Consider the following 14541-nt stretch of genomic DNA (forward strand, 5'->3'; position numbering starts at 1 on the left):
CCAATCATAAGTGCATATGATCTAAGAAAAAAAAGTGTGTTAGCTTGTGCCTCTCCCTCATATGAAATTGCAATGATGACTACCGGTCTTGTTAACAATTGCCTAAGACAATTTCGCACACCGCTCCATCATTATTTCACACTCGCTATTTATAATATTTAGTAATATATTCTAACTTTATGATAACAGCACCTACTTTTATATTTTATCTCTTCGATACCATGCAAAGTTATCCTCTTCATACCCACAATATAGTTTTATTTCTCGTTTCTAGTTGGAAGCAAACGTTCGGTGTACGTAGAGTCGTATGAGTGGCAGATAGGGCTTGAGAGAATATTGATCTTACCTTTAGCTCCTTGTGGGTTCGACACTCCATACTTATCACTTCCACCATTGGAAATTGCTATGATAATTCCCTGCACTTGGGGATTATCAACCAGCCTCATTGCGAGTCGGCCATAGTGGCGCAGAAAGGGGAGTAAAACGTAATTGCGCGAAGCGTGTAAGGGTAGCAAAAAAGTTGAGAGTTGAGGCTAGAGTTTGATCCATGTGCTAAATTGGTCGACTCCCTCAAAAAAATAAAGTAAGAATTGGTCGGGTTTCTTTCTAAAAAAACGCTAAATTGGCCATGCCAGAACTGCCTTTTTATTTTGGAGGGAACCGGCCAATTTAGCTGCGTGTCAGCGAAATCACTAGTTGAGGAGTACTCATTGTAAAGATCACTCCAACTCCCAGGTTGCGACAAGTGACGCACATGCAGCGCGCCACTTGTCGCAACCGGGGTGTTTTCCCTTTCGTAGATCCGTTTATTTAAAATGTTTATCTCTTAAACCGTACGTCCAAATTTTAAACCGTTTTCACCGTTGGATTCCCCGCGTCGAGATCTTCAAAACTAGATCCCATGTTTATAGGTTTTGACGAACTTTTTTTCACGAAAAAATCGCCCGAAAAAACCCGGAGAAGAAAACCAAACCAGGAGCATGGGTTTTTCCCTTTCCGAAAGAGGCACGCCCGTGCCTCTCACGAAATCACAACCGTGCTTCTCGCGGAAGCAAAACCGCGACTCTCGCGAAAGAAAAAGAAACATAAAACGTGTTTTTTTCGTTTTCAAGGAGGCACGACCGTGACTCTCACGAAAGCTCACCCGTGCCTCTCGCGGAAGCAAAACCGTGACTCTCGTGAAAGGAAAAAAAACAAAAAAATGCGTTTTTTCGTTTTCAAGAGGCATGACCATGACACTCGCGAAAGCACAACCGTGCCTCTCGTGGAAGCAAAATCGTGACTCTCGCGAAAGGAAAAAAAATAGAAAACATGTTTTTTTTTTCTATTTTCGAGACGTACGACCGTGACTCTCGTGAAAGCACAACCGTGCCTCTCGCGGAAGTAAAACCGTGACTCGCGAAAGGAAAAAAAACAGAAAACGCGTTTTTTTTTTCGTTTCCGAGAGGCACGGCCGTGACTCTCGCGGAAGCAAAACCGTGCCTCTCGCGAAAGCAAAACCGTTACTCTCGCGAAAGACGCGCACATTTTTTTTCTTTGAATTTTTTTCTTTTCGAAAAGCTAAGGAAGACAGGTGAAAAACAAAAACGTGTTAAAAACCCGAAAAAACCGTTCAAATAGGCGAAAACGCGTGCAAAAAAATAAAAAAACAAAATTCAGAGAAAGCGCCCAAAGCGTGACACGTGACAAATGGCTGAGAGCGCACCAAGTGACGCTGATCGTTGCGAGGCTTTCGAAAAAGCGCTCGTTAACTAATGGCTCCCGTGTGCCAGGCTGGGTATGTGACGTGTCGTGCACGGGTGCTTCTGGGCCGGCCCGCGAAGCACAGCCGTTTCCCTCCCGAGCTTCGGACTTAAATCACTTAACACAGACCGAATTGGGTCTAGGAAGAAAATTGGAGCCCAAACCTGCCATTCTCCTAGTCTCCATTGTTAGAGAAAGTAGTCCGCCCAAATCCATCAGAAATCCATCGCGACGTCCTCCCGGAAGCCACCGGCAGCGCCTGAACGCCGGTGTCCCACGGAGCCCAATCCATCTCTCTTCCCCGGTTCGCGGCCTGTGGAAAGCGAAAGTGGTTGTTAGGGTTTTGCCGGCGCCTCTCCGATGGCGGAAGATGCTGGTAGTCGGATTGAGGTGGCCAACCTCCTTTCCCTCGGCGAGGACCTCGTCGGGGTGCTCCTGGGCAGCAAGGACGGCGAAGCCCTTGCGCAGGCCTGCGACGGGGCACGGATGCTGCGCTCCGCCTGCTGCTCCGAGTCCGGGGACCTCGAGCTCCAAGTCAAAGGTCCGTTCTCTCCGGCTCTGTTGAGATTCCGATTCATGTCGTGTTTAGAACTCCTCGTGTGGTGAAGACGATTTTGGTGCTCAAGTTCAGTGGGGGAAATTTAGGGTCACTGGCAATTTTTGAGTACCTGTGGTTGAAAATCCTGCTTAAAAGGGCCTGATTTTGAATAAAAAACTAGCATATCTAATTTACTTAGCATTCCAGCACTTGCATACCAAAGGATTCAAGGAACACTTTACATACATTAATTCAAGCACCTGTTATGGAAACAAAATAATAACAGTGGGTTACCTTTGAAATAATTAGAGAAGTGGTGATGGTTGACTAGTTGAGAATTTGACAATAAAAGTGGCATGCTTCTTTTGTGCAACAGAGTATGAGGAAAAATTAAACTCCTGCAAGGAAAAGGTTGACAAGTCAAAAGCTGAAACAGTTACTGATGAAGAACTGAACACGCTACGAAATGAGATGGAGGAGAAACTCCGGGGGGAGCAACAGCTTCGCCAAGACTTAAGATAAGTTCTTATTTCAACATCTGTATCATTATCATCTGAATTGCTACCTTAAGTTGGATTGCTGATACAGTTTATGTTGTCAACACAGCGGTGAGTGATGAGCTTGATAACCTAGACCGTCAAAGGGCTTCTATAGAAGAAAGAAAGGATGCTGTCAAGAAGAAGGAGAAAGACATGCTGAAGGCACAGTAAGTCCAGATTTGTATCACCGAGTACATGTATGTACATTTTGCTTTCGTAACTGCTCACATGCCATTAGTGGGAAACTATTTGGATGGTCAAGCTAGCTAGAAAATCTCATCTGGGCTGTATAACTAGCAGCACCATTACGTTGTCCATCCCAACAGTAAGTTCTATGTAGTGGCCTGTTTGATATTCACCGTTATATAAGAACTAGGATTGAAGTTCAAATCGGTATTTGTAGTTCATTTCTAAATTATGAATTTGGATAATGCTACCGCTTCCTTATCTTCCCCCTGACATATTTTGCCATTGCATTTCATTTCATTTCATTGCACACAAGATTGTCGAGCAAAGTTTGGTGATTTTTCTAAACACTGGTTGGAATGTAAATGAATGGTTCCTCCTAATTCAGTATGAGATGAGTTTCAGGATTGTTGCTTGTACCGGTTATCCTATTTCGCAGTTAAATTGACCAACTACATTTTTGTGCAGAAGTATGCTCTCCATGTGTGTGTCAGTTACAAATATCATGCCAGATTTCGAAGATCAGGAGAAGATTTCTGGATGTATCCTTTCAATATGTTACTGTTTTGCCTTCTTTTCTTGTACTCAAGGACATCAGTTTCTACCTATGGACGTCGAATAAACTACTATTCTGCATTTTGTCACTATATTATTTTTATCTGCAGCAAACAAAACTTGTGTGCAATCCTTAGCTTTTTATCAGATATTGTTGACAAGAACAGGAAGAAGCTAGATAAGTTCGAATTTGAGAAGACAATGTCACCAGTTGAGATCGGGGACAAGCTTTGGAAAATGATGTAGGGCCTGGTACCTGCAGATTGTAGTCATTGTACATTAGCAGCAATTGCATTTGTAGGCTGTTGTGCAAGGTAACCGCCCACCAATCGGAAGAATGCAACTCTCCCAGTTGCTTCAAATGACCTAGTTGTATGGCATCCTGTTATTCATATCTTGGCAAATATACTAGCTCAGCTCTGTTGTCGATCTGGATTTGATTTCCTGCACTGGCATTTCATTCACTTTTAGTTTGAGAAACCAAATCTCCCTTATATCAGCACCTGCTACTCCATACCTCTTAGGCCTGTACGATGTGTAAAATGTAATGTTTGCCCTGTTTCTTTTTGTTGGATGTTTTTGTCACTTTTACTTGATGTTGCTCACCTGTATTGTTTAAAATCATGTTGAAATAATGTGATCATCATATATTGATGTATGATATGTAGAATATAAATGAAATATCATGTGCTCTGTTTGTTTCAATATATGGTTCATTCATGTATTTTCCTCTGTCCATAATTAACGTAAGGTAGAGGCACTTCTTGATTTATTTTTCTTTGACCAACAATTTGTGTAACCATTTTAAGATTGTGTGATGCAGATATATATCATTGGCTTTGACGGTTGATGTTGAAAAGATCACATCTCAATGCTATTGACTTTCATAGATGATCCACATTTAATTGGATGTATTGTGGATTTTGAAAGTTGTGTGCATCGTGTATTTCTGGACGGAAGGAATATGGCACTCTGCATTTCGTCAATCTCGAAATACTAGTACTGTGAAGTTTGTCGAACTTGCAAACCCAGCCACCCAGGTGCTTTAGCTAGTGTTAATTCGAATGGTCGAAAAGGAAAAAAAAACACTTGATTCATGGTATCATCTTCTCAGACCAGGAAAGTGAAGCGCATGGAGTACCTGAATTAACTAGTTGACAGAGAACGTCGTGAGGACAATACTTTTTTGCATCTCTTATACTCTGTATTAATGTAGGACAGATCAGATACGTTCGCCAAGGGGATGCAGCTCATATGGTAGAGCGCTCGCTTCGCATGCGAGAGGCACGGGGTTCGATTCCCCGCATCTCCATTATTGTTTTGTTCTTTCTACTTTAATAATCAAAAATAATGCTTCTGTCCCTGTTTCTTGTTGTTATTTATCGATGATGTTTTAGGCTCGCATCTCCATATTTTTGTACTTAATGCTTCTGTCCCTATTCCTTGCTGTTATTTATCGATAATGTTTTAGCCAATTATTGTTTTGTTCTTTCTACTTTAATAATAAAAAATAATGCTTCTGTCCCTGTTTCTTGTTGTTATTTATCGATGATGTTTTAGGCTCGCATCTCCATATTTTTGTACTTAATGCTTCTGTCCCTATTCCTTGCTGTTATTTATCGATAATGTTTTAGCCAAACTCACGTATGAATCATTGGGCTTGCTAAAGCGAAGTCTCAATCTCACGTTTAGCCTTGGACCGATGTTGCTTATGTCTCGCGACGTTGCCGTCTGTTTAGTGATGATTCCGAGGGCTCGTCAGTGGTGCGCGCTGAGCCTATTTTGTGCTTTCCTCCTGTGTGTGTGTTTTGTGGTTCGTATTTGGCACCGTAGACGAGGAAGAAAGGCGTGAAGCCGGTTGACTTGTTTGGAGTCGTGCGCAGACTCCAGAGGACGGCTAGCAACTCATCGAGCCAGCAGCCAGCCGAGCGCTCCAGAGGCTCGACCAGCCGGGGCTTGATGCCGGACAGGATGAGGCCGTTTGCTCGCTTCACCTGGCCGTTTGACTGTGGATGGGCGACGGATGCTAGGTCCAGTCGGATGCCCTGTGTTGCGCAAAAACGGGCCAAGGCGCCTTTGGCAAAATTTGTGCCGTTGTCGGTGATGATGCTGTGTGGTATGCCGTACCGAATTGTGATATCGGAGATGAAAGTCACGGTAGTCGGCCGTTTAGTTTCTTGATTGGCTTCGCTTCTATCCACTTGGTGAACTTGTCCACTGCGACAAGTAAGAAGCCACCTCGTGCCGTCTTGAATGGTCCCACCATGTCTAGACCCCAAACTACGAAAGGCCAGGCAATGGGGATGGTCTTGAGTGCAGAAGCCGGCTGGTGCGGCTTGGAGCTAAACTTCTGGCACCCTTTGCATTTTTGGACCAATTCCTTGGCCTCTTCTAAGGCAGTTGGCCAGAAGAAACCGTGTCGAAAGGCTTTTGCGACAAGTGCTCTTGAGGCCGCATGGTGGCCGTACTCGCCTTGATGGATGTCTTTGAGAATTGCTTGGCCTTGCTCTGGCTCTACGCAGCGCTGGTAGACACCAGTGACGCTGCGCCTGACCAGCTCTCTATTGACTATGGTGTAGGCTGCCGCTCGGCGTTGTACTTGCCGAGCTGAGGTCTCATCAATCGGCAGCTCTTTGCTCACCAGGAATTTGAGGATGGGCTGGGCCCATGAGGGTGCTGCTATTTCTTCGACTGCCAGATCTGCGACTTGGACGAGGGCGGCTGGGCTGGGAGGCGGCGGGTTGGAGTCAACAACCGCTTGCTGGGTTAATGAAGTCCCCAGGCCGACTGGCGCGGCTCTTGGGCCGAATTCTGGAGTCTTCGAGCCCGCCGCCGCAGTCCCCGGGCCGGGTACTGCAGTCCCTGGGCCGGCTTCGACTGTGGCGCCTTTGGAGCCATCTGCCAAAATCCCCGTACCGTCTGCCGGGGCTCTGGAGTCGGATCCGACTTCTTCGGGAGTAGCCGGCACGAAGATGGAGTCTGATTCTGGTGAAGGCTTGACAGACGGCTTGAGGAGGCGTTGAAGGGCGACGCCGGATGGTATTGCTTGGCGGGTAGAGCCGATTCGTGCCAAGGCGTCTGCTTGGTTGTTGTTGTTTCTTGGCACATGGAGGAACTCGCACCCCTCGAAATACCCACTGAGTTGCTGCACGAGGAAACGTTAACTCGCCATGTTTGCATCTTTGGCGTCCCAGTCGCCAGATGACTGTTGGACCACTAAGTCCGAGTCGCCATAACACAAGATCCGGCGAATGCCGAGTTCTTTTGGCAAGCCGGAGCCCGTGAATGAACGCCTCATACTCGGCGACGTTGTTGGAGGCGGCAAAATGGATTTGCAGTGCGTATTTGAGCTTGTCGCCTTTAGGGGAAGTGAGGACGACGCCGGCTCCCAAGCCGGTGCGCATCTTGGAGCCATCGAAATGCATCCGCCAATGGGTGGAGTCGGGCGCTGGAGGTAGGTACTGGGTCTCGGCCCAGTTGACGAGAAAGTCGGCCAGTGCTTGTGACTTGATGGTGGTGCGGGGCTGGTAGTGGATGGTGTAGGGAGCCAGCTCTATGGCCCACTTGGCCACTGAGCCAGAAGCATCTCAGCTTCTGATGATCTCGGCAAGTGGGGCCGTGCAGACCACAGTGATTGGATGCTCTTGAAAGTAAGGCTTCAATTTCTTGGCGGTAAAGTGTACGCCATAGCACATCTTCTGGTAGTGGGGGTAGTTCTGCTTGGAGGCTGACAGTACTTCGCTCAGGTAATATACCGGTCTCTGGACAGGTAGTGCCTTGCCTTCCTCCTTGCGTTCCACTACAATGACCGTGGTGACTACCCGGCTGGTGGCGGCGATGTACATGAGCATAGGTTCCTTAGGAGTCGGAGCCGCCAGAACGGGTGGAGTAGTCAGCATCTTCTTCAATTGGAGAAAAGTTTCGTCCGCCTTGTGGTTCCATTCAAAGAAAGTGGTCTTCTTCATGAGTTGGTATAAGGGGAGAGCTTTCTCGCCCAGCCGACTGATGAAATGGCTGATGGACGCCAAGCAGCTGGTGAACTTTTGCACGTCCAGCAGTCGGCAGGGTACCTCCATCCTCTCAATGGCCTTGATCTTTACAGGGTTGCATTCTATGCCGCGTTCGGAGACCAGGAAACCAAGGAGTTGGCCGGCTGGTACTCCGAAGACGCATTTCTCGGGGTTGAGCTTGATCTGGAATCGGCGCAGGTTCTCAAAGGTCTCCTTGAGGTCTTCCAGCAGTGTTCCACGCTTTTTCGTCTTCACCACCACATCGTCCACGTAGACATGGGCGTTTCTCCCGAGTTGCTTGAGGAGGCACTTCTGCATGCAACGTTGAAAGGTGGCGCCGACATTCCTCAAGCCGAACGTCATGGTGAGGTAGCAGAAGGCTCCAAACGGCGTGATGAAGGCGGTCTTCAGTCTGTCAGTCGGGTTCAGCTTGATCTGGTGACATCCTGAGTATGCATCCAAAAATCTCAACAGTTCGCATCCGGCGGTGGAGTCTATCACCTGATCAATTCTTGGTAGAGCAAACGCGGGTCCTTGGGGCAGGCTTTGTTGAGGCTCGTGTAGTCAATACACATTCGCCACTGCTTGTTCTTCTTTAGTACCAGGACCGGATTGGCTAGCCACTCTGGAAAGAATACTTCCATAATGAAGCCAGCCGCTAGGAGCCGGGCTATTTCTTCTCCGACAACTCTTCTCTTCTCTTCTGATAGGCGGCGCAGGGGCTGCCTGACCGGCTTTGCATCAGATCGGACATGTAGCTTGTGCTCGGCGAATTCCGTCGGTACACCTGGCATGTCTTTGGGGGACCATGCGAAGATGTCCCGATTCTCACAGAGGAAATCGACAAGCTCGCCTTCCTATTTGCTGTCGAGGGTTGCGCCTATGACAGCGTACCTCTCTGGGTGCTCCGGATCCAAGGGTATCTTCTTTGTCTCCTTGGCCGGCTTGAACGAACCCTCAGCCTCCGACTCCTTTGGGTTGGGCGATACTTCTGGCTGCTTACCGGCCATCGCCACAACCCGCTCAAGGAGCCGCTTCTCAGCCGCGATTACCAGGGACTCAGCTAGCCGACTGCTCTCAGCCGCATAGGCAGACGACTTCCGGTAGTCACCGGTTATGGTCAGAATCCCCCTGGAACTGGGCATCTTCATTTTGAGGTAGGCGTAGTGGGGGACCGCCTTGAACTTGGCCAAGGCGGGTCGGCCGAGTAGTGCATGGTATGGGCTCTCAAGGTCCACCACCTCAAACCAAACTGACTCTCGGCAGAAGTGATCTTTGTCTCCAAAGAGGATGTCCATCAGGATCTTGCCGATTGGTGAGCAGGAAAGCCCAGGAACAATGCCGTGGAACATAGTCCGGCTGTTCTGAAGCTGTCTTTGCTTGATTCCTAATTTCTCCATGGTGTCCTTGTACATGATGTTAATGCTGCTGCCTCCGTCTATCAGAACTCGCGAGAAACGAGCAGCTCGTCTATCTATGGAAAAGGTGGCATCCAAGACCAAGGCATAAGAGCCCGGACTCGGCATCACCTCTGGGTGATCAGCCCTGCTCCAGGTGATAGGCTTTTCGGACCAGTGCATGAACTCTGGCGTCTCTGATGCTACTGCATTCACCTCTTGTCGCTGCAGCCGCCTGCTGCGTCGATCATCAGCCATACTGGTAAGTAACACGTAGGCTCCGTGTTCTTCGGGGTATTCGTCTTGTACTGTGCCGACTGGTCTGACAGCCGGCTGCTGGGGCGGAGGCGGAGGCGGCTGCCCAACAGGCGGGGGAGGTAGGTGGCCGTCTCCCTTGGCGATCCTAGTGAGCCAGTGGCACTTCCGGGTGGTGTGATTCGACGGCTTCGCTCCGCTATGGAACTTGCAAGGTCCATCAAGAGTCTGCTCGTAGGAGAAGGCCGGCAACCAGTTGGGCTTGCCGCCTTTCTGTCGCTTGGGCGGAGGCTGCCCATCCGGCTGCTGTGCTTCAACTGTCGCGACCTACCGGCTGCTGGAAGCCGGTTGCGGGGCCTTGCGCTTGTGGTCGCTCTGCTATTGCCGCCGACTGGCATCTCCCGCCAGAGTTCTTGGAGCTTGAGGGGCCACTTTGCCAGTTGCGCTAACTTGAATCTCCGCCTTCATGGAGGAGTCGGCAGTGGCGTACTTGTCTGCTATGATCAGAAGCTCGTCGATGGTGTCTGGCTCGTCGCAGAGGAGCTTGTGCTTGAGGAGGGTGGCTTCTCTGCACCCGGCGATGAAGTACTCGATAGCCTGCACCTCGTGCACGCCCTCGCAGGAGTTTCGAAGCTCGGCCCAACGCGTGAGGTAGTCGCGAGTTGACTCGTCGGGACCTTGCATGCACAAGTAGAGCTGACGAGGCTTGGGAGGACGCTTGTATGTGCTGGTGAAGTTGCGTACGAAGGCTTCGATGAAGTCGACCCATCTGTTGATGCTGCCGTGCTTCAGGCTGTTCAGCCATGTCCGGGCCGTGCCCTGGAGCATGAGCGGAACGTATTTTACGGTGACACGCTTGTAGCCGTTCGCTATGCTGACAGCCGTGGAGTAGTCGACTAGCCAGTCTTCCGGCTTCATGGAGCCGGTGTACTTGGGCATGTCTCTTGGGAGCGTGAACCCTTTGGGAAAGGGCTCGTCTCGAATGCGGGGCCCGAAACAAGGCGGACCCAACTCGTCTTCTTCTTCCAGTGCCAGGGATCGGTGAAGCCGGTCGATCCGGTGGCGGGCGTCGTTTTCCCCGACTCCCTCTCGGCGGCCAAGGCGGTCACCAAGAGTCGGATGATCAATAGGAGACGGGGAGACTCGCCTTTCCCTGCGAGGAGGAGGAGGCGGACAGTTGTCCCGTCGTTCTACTGCTCTCGGGCGACCGTCTCGGTCGCGCTCTACGGTAATGCAAGTCCGACTGTGGCTGACAGTCGGATCCTTGTCCTTTCTTCCTCGGGTGCCGCCAGTCGGCGTCCGAGACGTCGTGCCTTGGTCTCGGCGAAGGTCGTCGTTTTGCCGCTGCGGTGCCTCTATGCGGCAGCCAGCCTCATTCTGCGCGGCAGCCGCGTCGAGGAGCCGCTGGACTCGCTCCATCATCAGGCGGCGCTCTTCGCCCTCGAAATTGTCCAGCTCGTCCGCCGCCGCCTGGGCGGCTCGAATGTTCTCCGCAGGCGTGGCGTACACAGGGCGACTTGCCCCGATCAGGTTGGCAATGGCTACGCCACGCTGCTGGACCGCGCCGAGGCGGCTGGGCCCAGCTGGGGCTGGCGAGCCGCCAACAACGTGATCCATCTCCCGCCAGTAGGCGTCCGACAAGCATCTCATGCTAGCCAGCTTCTTCATGCCTTCGACGAGCTGAAGGCGGCGCGCCTCCAACGTCTCCGCGTCAGCGTCTTCCGGAATGGGCGCAGTCAGGTCTTGTAGCGCCGCGCCAAGTGGGTCATGCGCTCCTCCGCCAGGAGGCTCGTCATGACTAATGACGAGCACCTCAGTGACGGTGCTTCCGTCACTCTCCGCGTGAGGGAGAGGTTCGTCGTAGACCACCACATTAGTAGGGAATGCGTCGAGCGACGCGGTGTCGGAGTCGACCAGCATCGGGTCGGTGGAGCCTACAGACTCCAAGTCCACGGCAGGCTCGCCGGAGACGTGGAGTTGATCGAGGAGGCCCGCGAGGAGGCTCTCGGAGCCACCCGTGCCTACGTCGGATGCAGGTTCGTCGGAGATGCAGACCTCGCCGACAAGTTCGGCGAGGCGGCTAGCTGTGCAGGCAATCTCAACGCCGTGCAGCGCGTCGGCGCAAACTCCGTCTGGCGTGCCTGGCTGGCTGCGCTCGCCAGGGAGGAAAAGGGTTCCCGTCCAGAACAGATCTCCAGACGACGGTGCACCATGCCCCACGGTGGGCGCCAAATGTCGGGGGTTGGGTGCGACATATGCCAAAGGATGGCTTATAATGGTGGGGGCGAGTAGAACGTCGCCGGTGCCTAGAAACGGGATGAGGCGAAGACATGCACGCCGGCGAATCTTACCCAGCTTCAGGGCTCTCCGGGGAGATAATACCCCTACTGCTGCTCTGCGGGGTCTCTGCATGATCACTACGGCAAAGTGTTTACATGATTGCTCCTTGAGCTGTTTCCTGAAGGTAGGAGAAGGCAAGGCTAGCTCTCTCTTTCCTATATGGTCTGGTGTAGTGCTAATGGATTCCAACCCTTTGCATGGGTGCCCTGGGGGGTTTATATAGGCCTACCCCCAGGGGTACAATGGTAATCCGGCTGGACGCGGGCCCCGCCATCAGTGCCTCCGGCCTCCGTCTTCTCCGCCGACTGCTGGGGCCCGCCGACTGGTGGGCCCCGCTGACTGGCTAGGTACGGAGCCGACAGGCCACGTCCGCCGCGGGCGGGTATTGCCGGCTGCTGATTACTGTAGCCGTGCTTCTGATGACGCGGGCTTGGTCATGGAGTCGTGCCTGCCGGCTGCTGATTACTGTAGTCGTGCTTCTGATGACGCGGGCTTGGTCATGGAGTCGTGGCAACAGCCCCGCCGCCTGGCGGGCGATCACTATTGCCACTCTCCGTCACATCTGATTAATGGCTCGTGGGCCCCGGGGGAGGAGCCGGCCGACTCTTGGGGGCTGACACCCGACGGGTCCGACTTGTGGCAGACTTGCCGTCTTCTGGGATCCTGCTGGCCGGTGGGACCCGCCGCCCAAAGGTCGTATAGACAAGCCGTCGTGGGTGCAGGATTCGGTCCACCGGTGCTGATGTCAGGGCCAGCATGGCAACAGTGCCACGCCGCACGGAGATCTCCGTGGGTACGGCGTACTGTGACCATGCTCGCCTTTGGAAAGGGGTGGGAGCAGTCTTCACTGTAGCCACTCCCCTGTCCTGTCCCTCTTGATGAGGACATGGGGTTTTGCTGGAGTCGCGGGCCGACTCCCCAAGGCCGGCTTCTTGGGAAGTCGTCAGTCAGGAGTCGGTTTGTCCTGAAGTCGTCCCTGGGACTCGGCCGCGAGTGGCTAGCGGGTGACCTTGCCGCCGACTCCTCAGAAGGCGGCTCTTTGTCCTGGGGTCTTGAGGGGCGCAGCCTGCCCCGATGTCTTGAAAGGTTCTGGGACTCGGGTTAGCCTACCCATGGCCCATTACTCCGACAGATCATAAACCCACAATTCATCGGATCTCGACAAACACACCGCAAAAGAAGATTACATCGAATAGATCTCCAAGAGAATCGAGGAGAACTTTGTATTGAGATCCAAAGAGAGAGAATAAGCCATCTAGCTAATAACTATGGACCCGAAGGTCTGAGGTAAACTACTTACAGATCATCGGAGAGGCTATGGTGTTGATGCAGAAGCCCTCCGTGATCAATGCCCCCTCCAGCAGAGCACCGGAAAAGGCCCCAAGATGGGATCTCACGGGTACAGAAGGTTGCGGCGGTGGAATTAGGTTTTCGTGGTGCTCCCCGATGTTTTCAGGGTACGTAGGTATATATAGGAGGAAGATGTAGGTCGGTGGAGCCACGAGGGGCCCACGAGGGTGAAGGGCGCGCCCAGAGGGGGAGGCGCCCCCCTACCTCATGGCTTCCTCGTTGGTTGCTTGACGTCCACTCCAAGTCCTCTGGATCACATTTGTTCCAAAAATCATGCTCCCGAAGGTTTCATTCTGTTTGGACTCTGTTTGATATTCTTTTTCTGCAAAACACTGAAATAGGCAAAAAGCAACAATTTGGGCTGGGCCTCCAGTTAATAGGTTAGTCCCAAAAATAATATAAAAGTGTATAAATAAGCCCATTAAACATCCAAAACAGAATATATAATAGCATGGAGCAATCAAAAATTATAGATACATTGGAGACGTATCACATACCATATCACGCCGATCGACCATGGTACTTGTCACGCAGGTCACGAATGGCACCCCGACATAGTCATCACGTGGCGGAATGTCCCATAGGTTGCACACCTCCTCCTCGCTTAGCCTCATTCTTTGGGCTATGATGGCTTCATGAAGTGGGTCCTTGTCATCTTCATCGAGTGGGTCCTCATCATCTTCCACCAGGTTGATATAAATGACAGCCAGCTTGGGTCTTTCTGCTCTGAAGGAGAATCTGATCAACTCACCACCAGTAAGATGCATGCGGGCGAGGAAACATGCCCATCCATCTCCTCCAATCTGCGATATATTGCGTCCTTTCTCGACCTCCATGGTGTAGGCCCCCCAGGAGCCTCAAAGGTCATAGTGTCTCCTGTCAGATTGTTGAATTTCAACCTCACATTGCATGGGACAATCTGTGTACAAAAAGCAAAATAACACAATGCATTAATGCCAACAATAAAAACAAAATAGTTGTTACATTTCATATAATTTCTTACCGCCGCATGACAAAAACTCGGCTGGAAGTAGATGCCGAATAGCTTGCCAGTTGCAAGGCTGCTGACGTACCTTGATTTGCACAGTCGACATGGTGGTGGTGGTCGCACCATTTTCCTAAAGCAATATGAGCAAAGATGAACGATCCACTTCACAGGAAAGAAAAAAAAACATAAAGTTCTCAATGCATCGATCTTAGTCGGAAAACAGAATGTTCAGGCTTAGTAACTAAAATTAACATATAAGATGATATGTGGTTAGCAACAGACATTACATATAACAGGAACTGCCATGCTACTGTTTTCAATCTTTGTTGTTTATCTTGTGCCAAACTGAACATATTTAACAAGCTAGCATCAATGCTAATCAAACAAGATAAATGGATCTAACAACCACATGTAGCAACTTAGCATGGGATGATCATCAAGATCAACATGCAAAAGTGTTATATATGACCATAGGCTTATATCAACTAAATCAAAGTGTTATATATGACCAGAGGCTTATATCAACTATGTCTAAATTTTTACTTATCAGTTACAAATACCAAATCAAAATTGTTATATATATCAACTACAAACTATTAACTAAATCAAAATGTTGCATATCAACAAGAAAATATCAACT

At 50.6% G+C, this 14541-nt stretch overlaps 1 protein-coding gene and 1 non-coding gene across 2 annotated transcripts; both read left to right on the forward strand.

Annotated features, from left to right (window-relative positions):
- The first annotated feature begins 1902 nt into the window (after window positions 1-1902).
- LOC119355263 (kinetochore protein SPC24 homolog) lies at window positions 1903-4166 on the forward strand. The gene is made up of 5 exons (XM_037622050.1): window positions 1903-2284; window positions 2658-2799; window positions 2886-2987; window positions 3475-3548; window positions 3710-4166. Exons 1-5 carry the CDS (start codon window positions 2104-2106, stop codon window positions 3805-3807), a joined length of 597 nt encoding a protein of 198 aa, XP_037477947.1. The 5' UTR covers window positions 1903-2103; the 3' UTR covers window positions 3808-4166.
- A 634-nt stretch (window positions 4167-4800) lies between these two features.
- Window positions 4801-4873, forward strand: TRNAA-CGC. The gene has a single exon. It is a non-coding gene; the product is annotated as a tRNA-Ala (tRNA).
- Window positions 4874-14541: the final 9668 nt, after the last annotated feature.

The sequence above is a fragment of the Triticum dicoccoides genome, chromosome 2A (genome assembly GCF_002162155.2).
Source record: "Triticum dicoccoides isolate Atlit2015 ecotype Zavitan chromosome 2A, WEW_v2.0, whole genome shotgun sequence".
Taxonomy (NCBI): Eukaryota; Viridiplantae; Streptophyta; class Magnoliopsida; order Poales; family Poaceae; genus Triticum; species Triticum dicoccoides.

Coding starts and splice junctions, on each gene's coding strand:
- LOC119355263 (XM_037622050.1), top strand. CDS start 2,104: ATGGCGGAAGATGCTGGTAGTCGGATTGAGGTGGCCAACCTCCTTTCC. Junction 2,285..2,657: donor CCTCGAGCTCCAAGTCAAAG/GTCCGTTCTCTC, acceptor TTTGTGCAACAG/AGTATGAGGAAAAATTAAAC. Junction 3,549..3,709: donor TCAGGAGAAGATTTCTGGAT/GTATCCTTTCAA, acceptor GCTTTTTATCAG/ATATTGTTGACAAGAACAGG.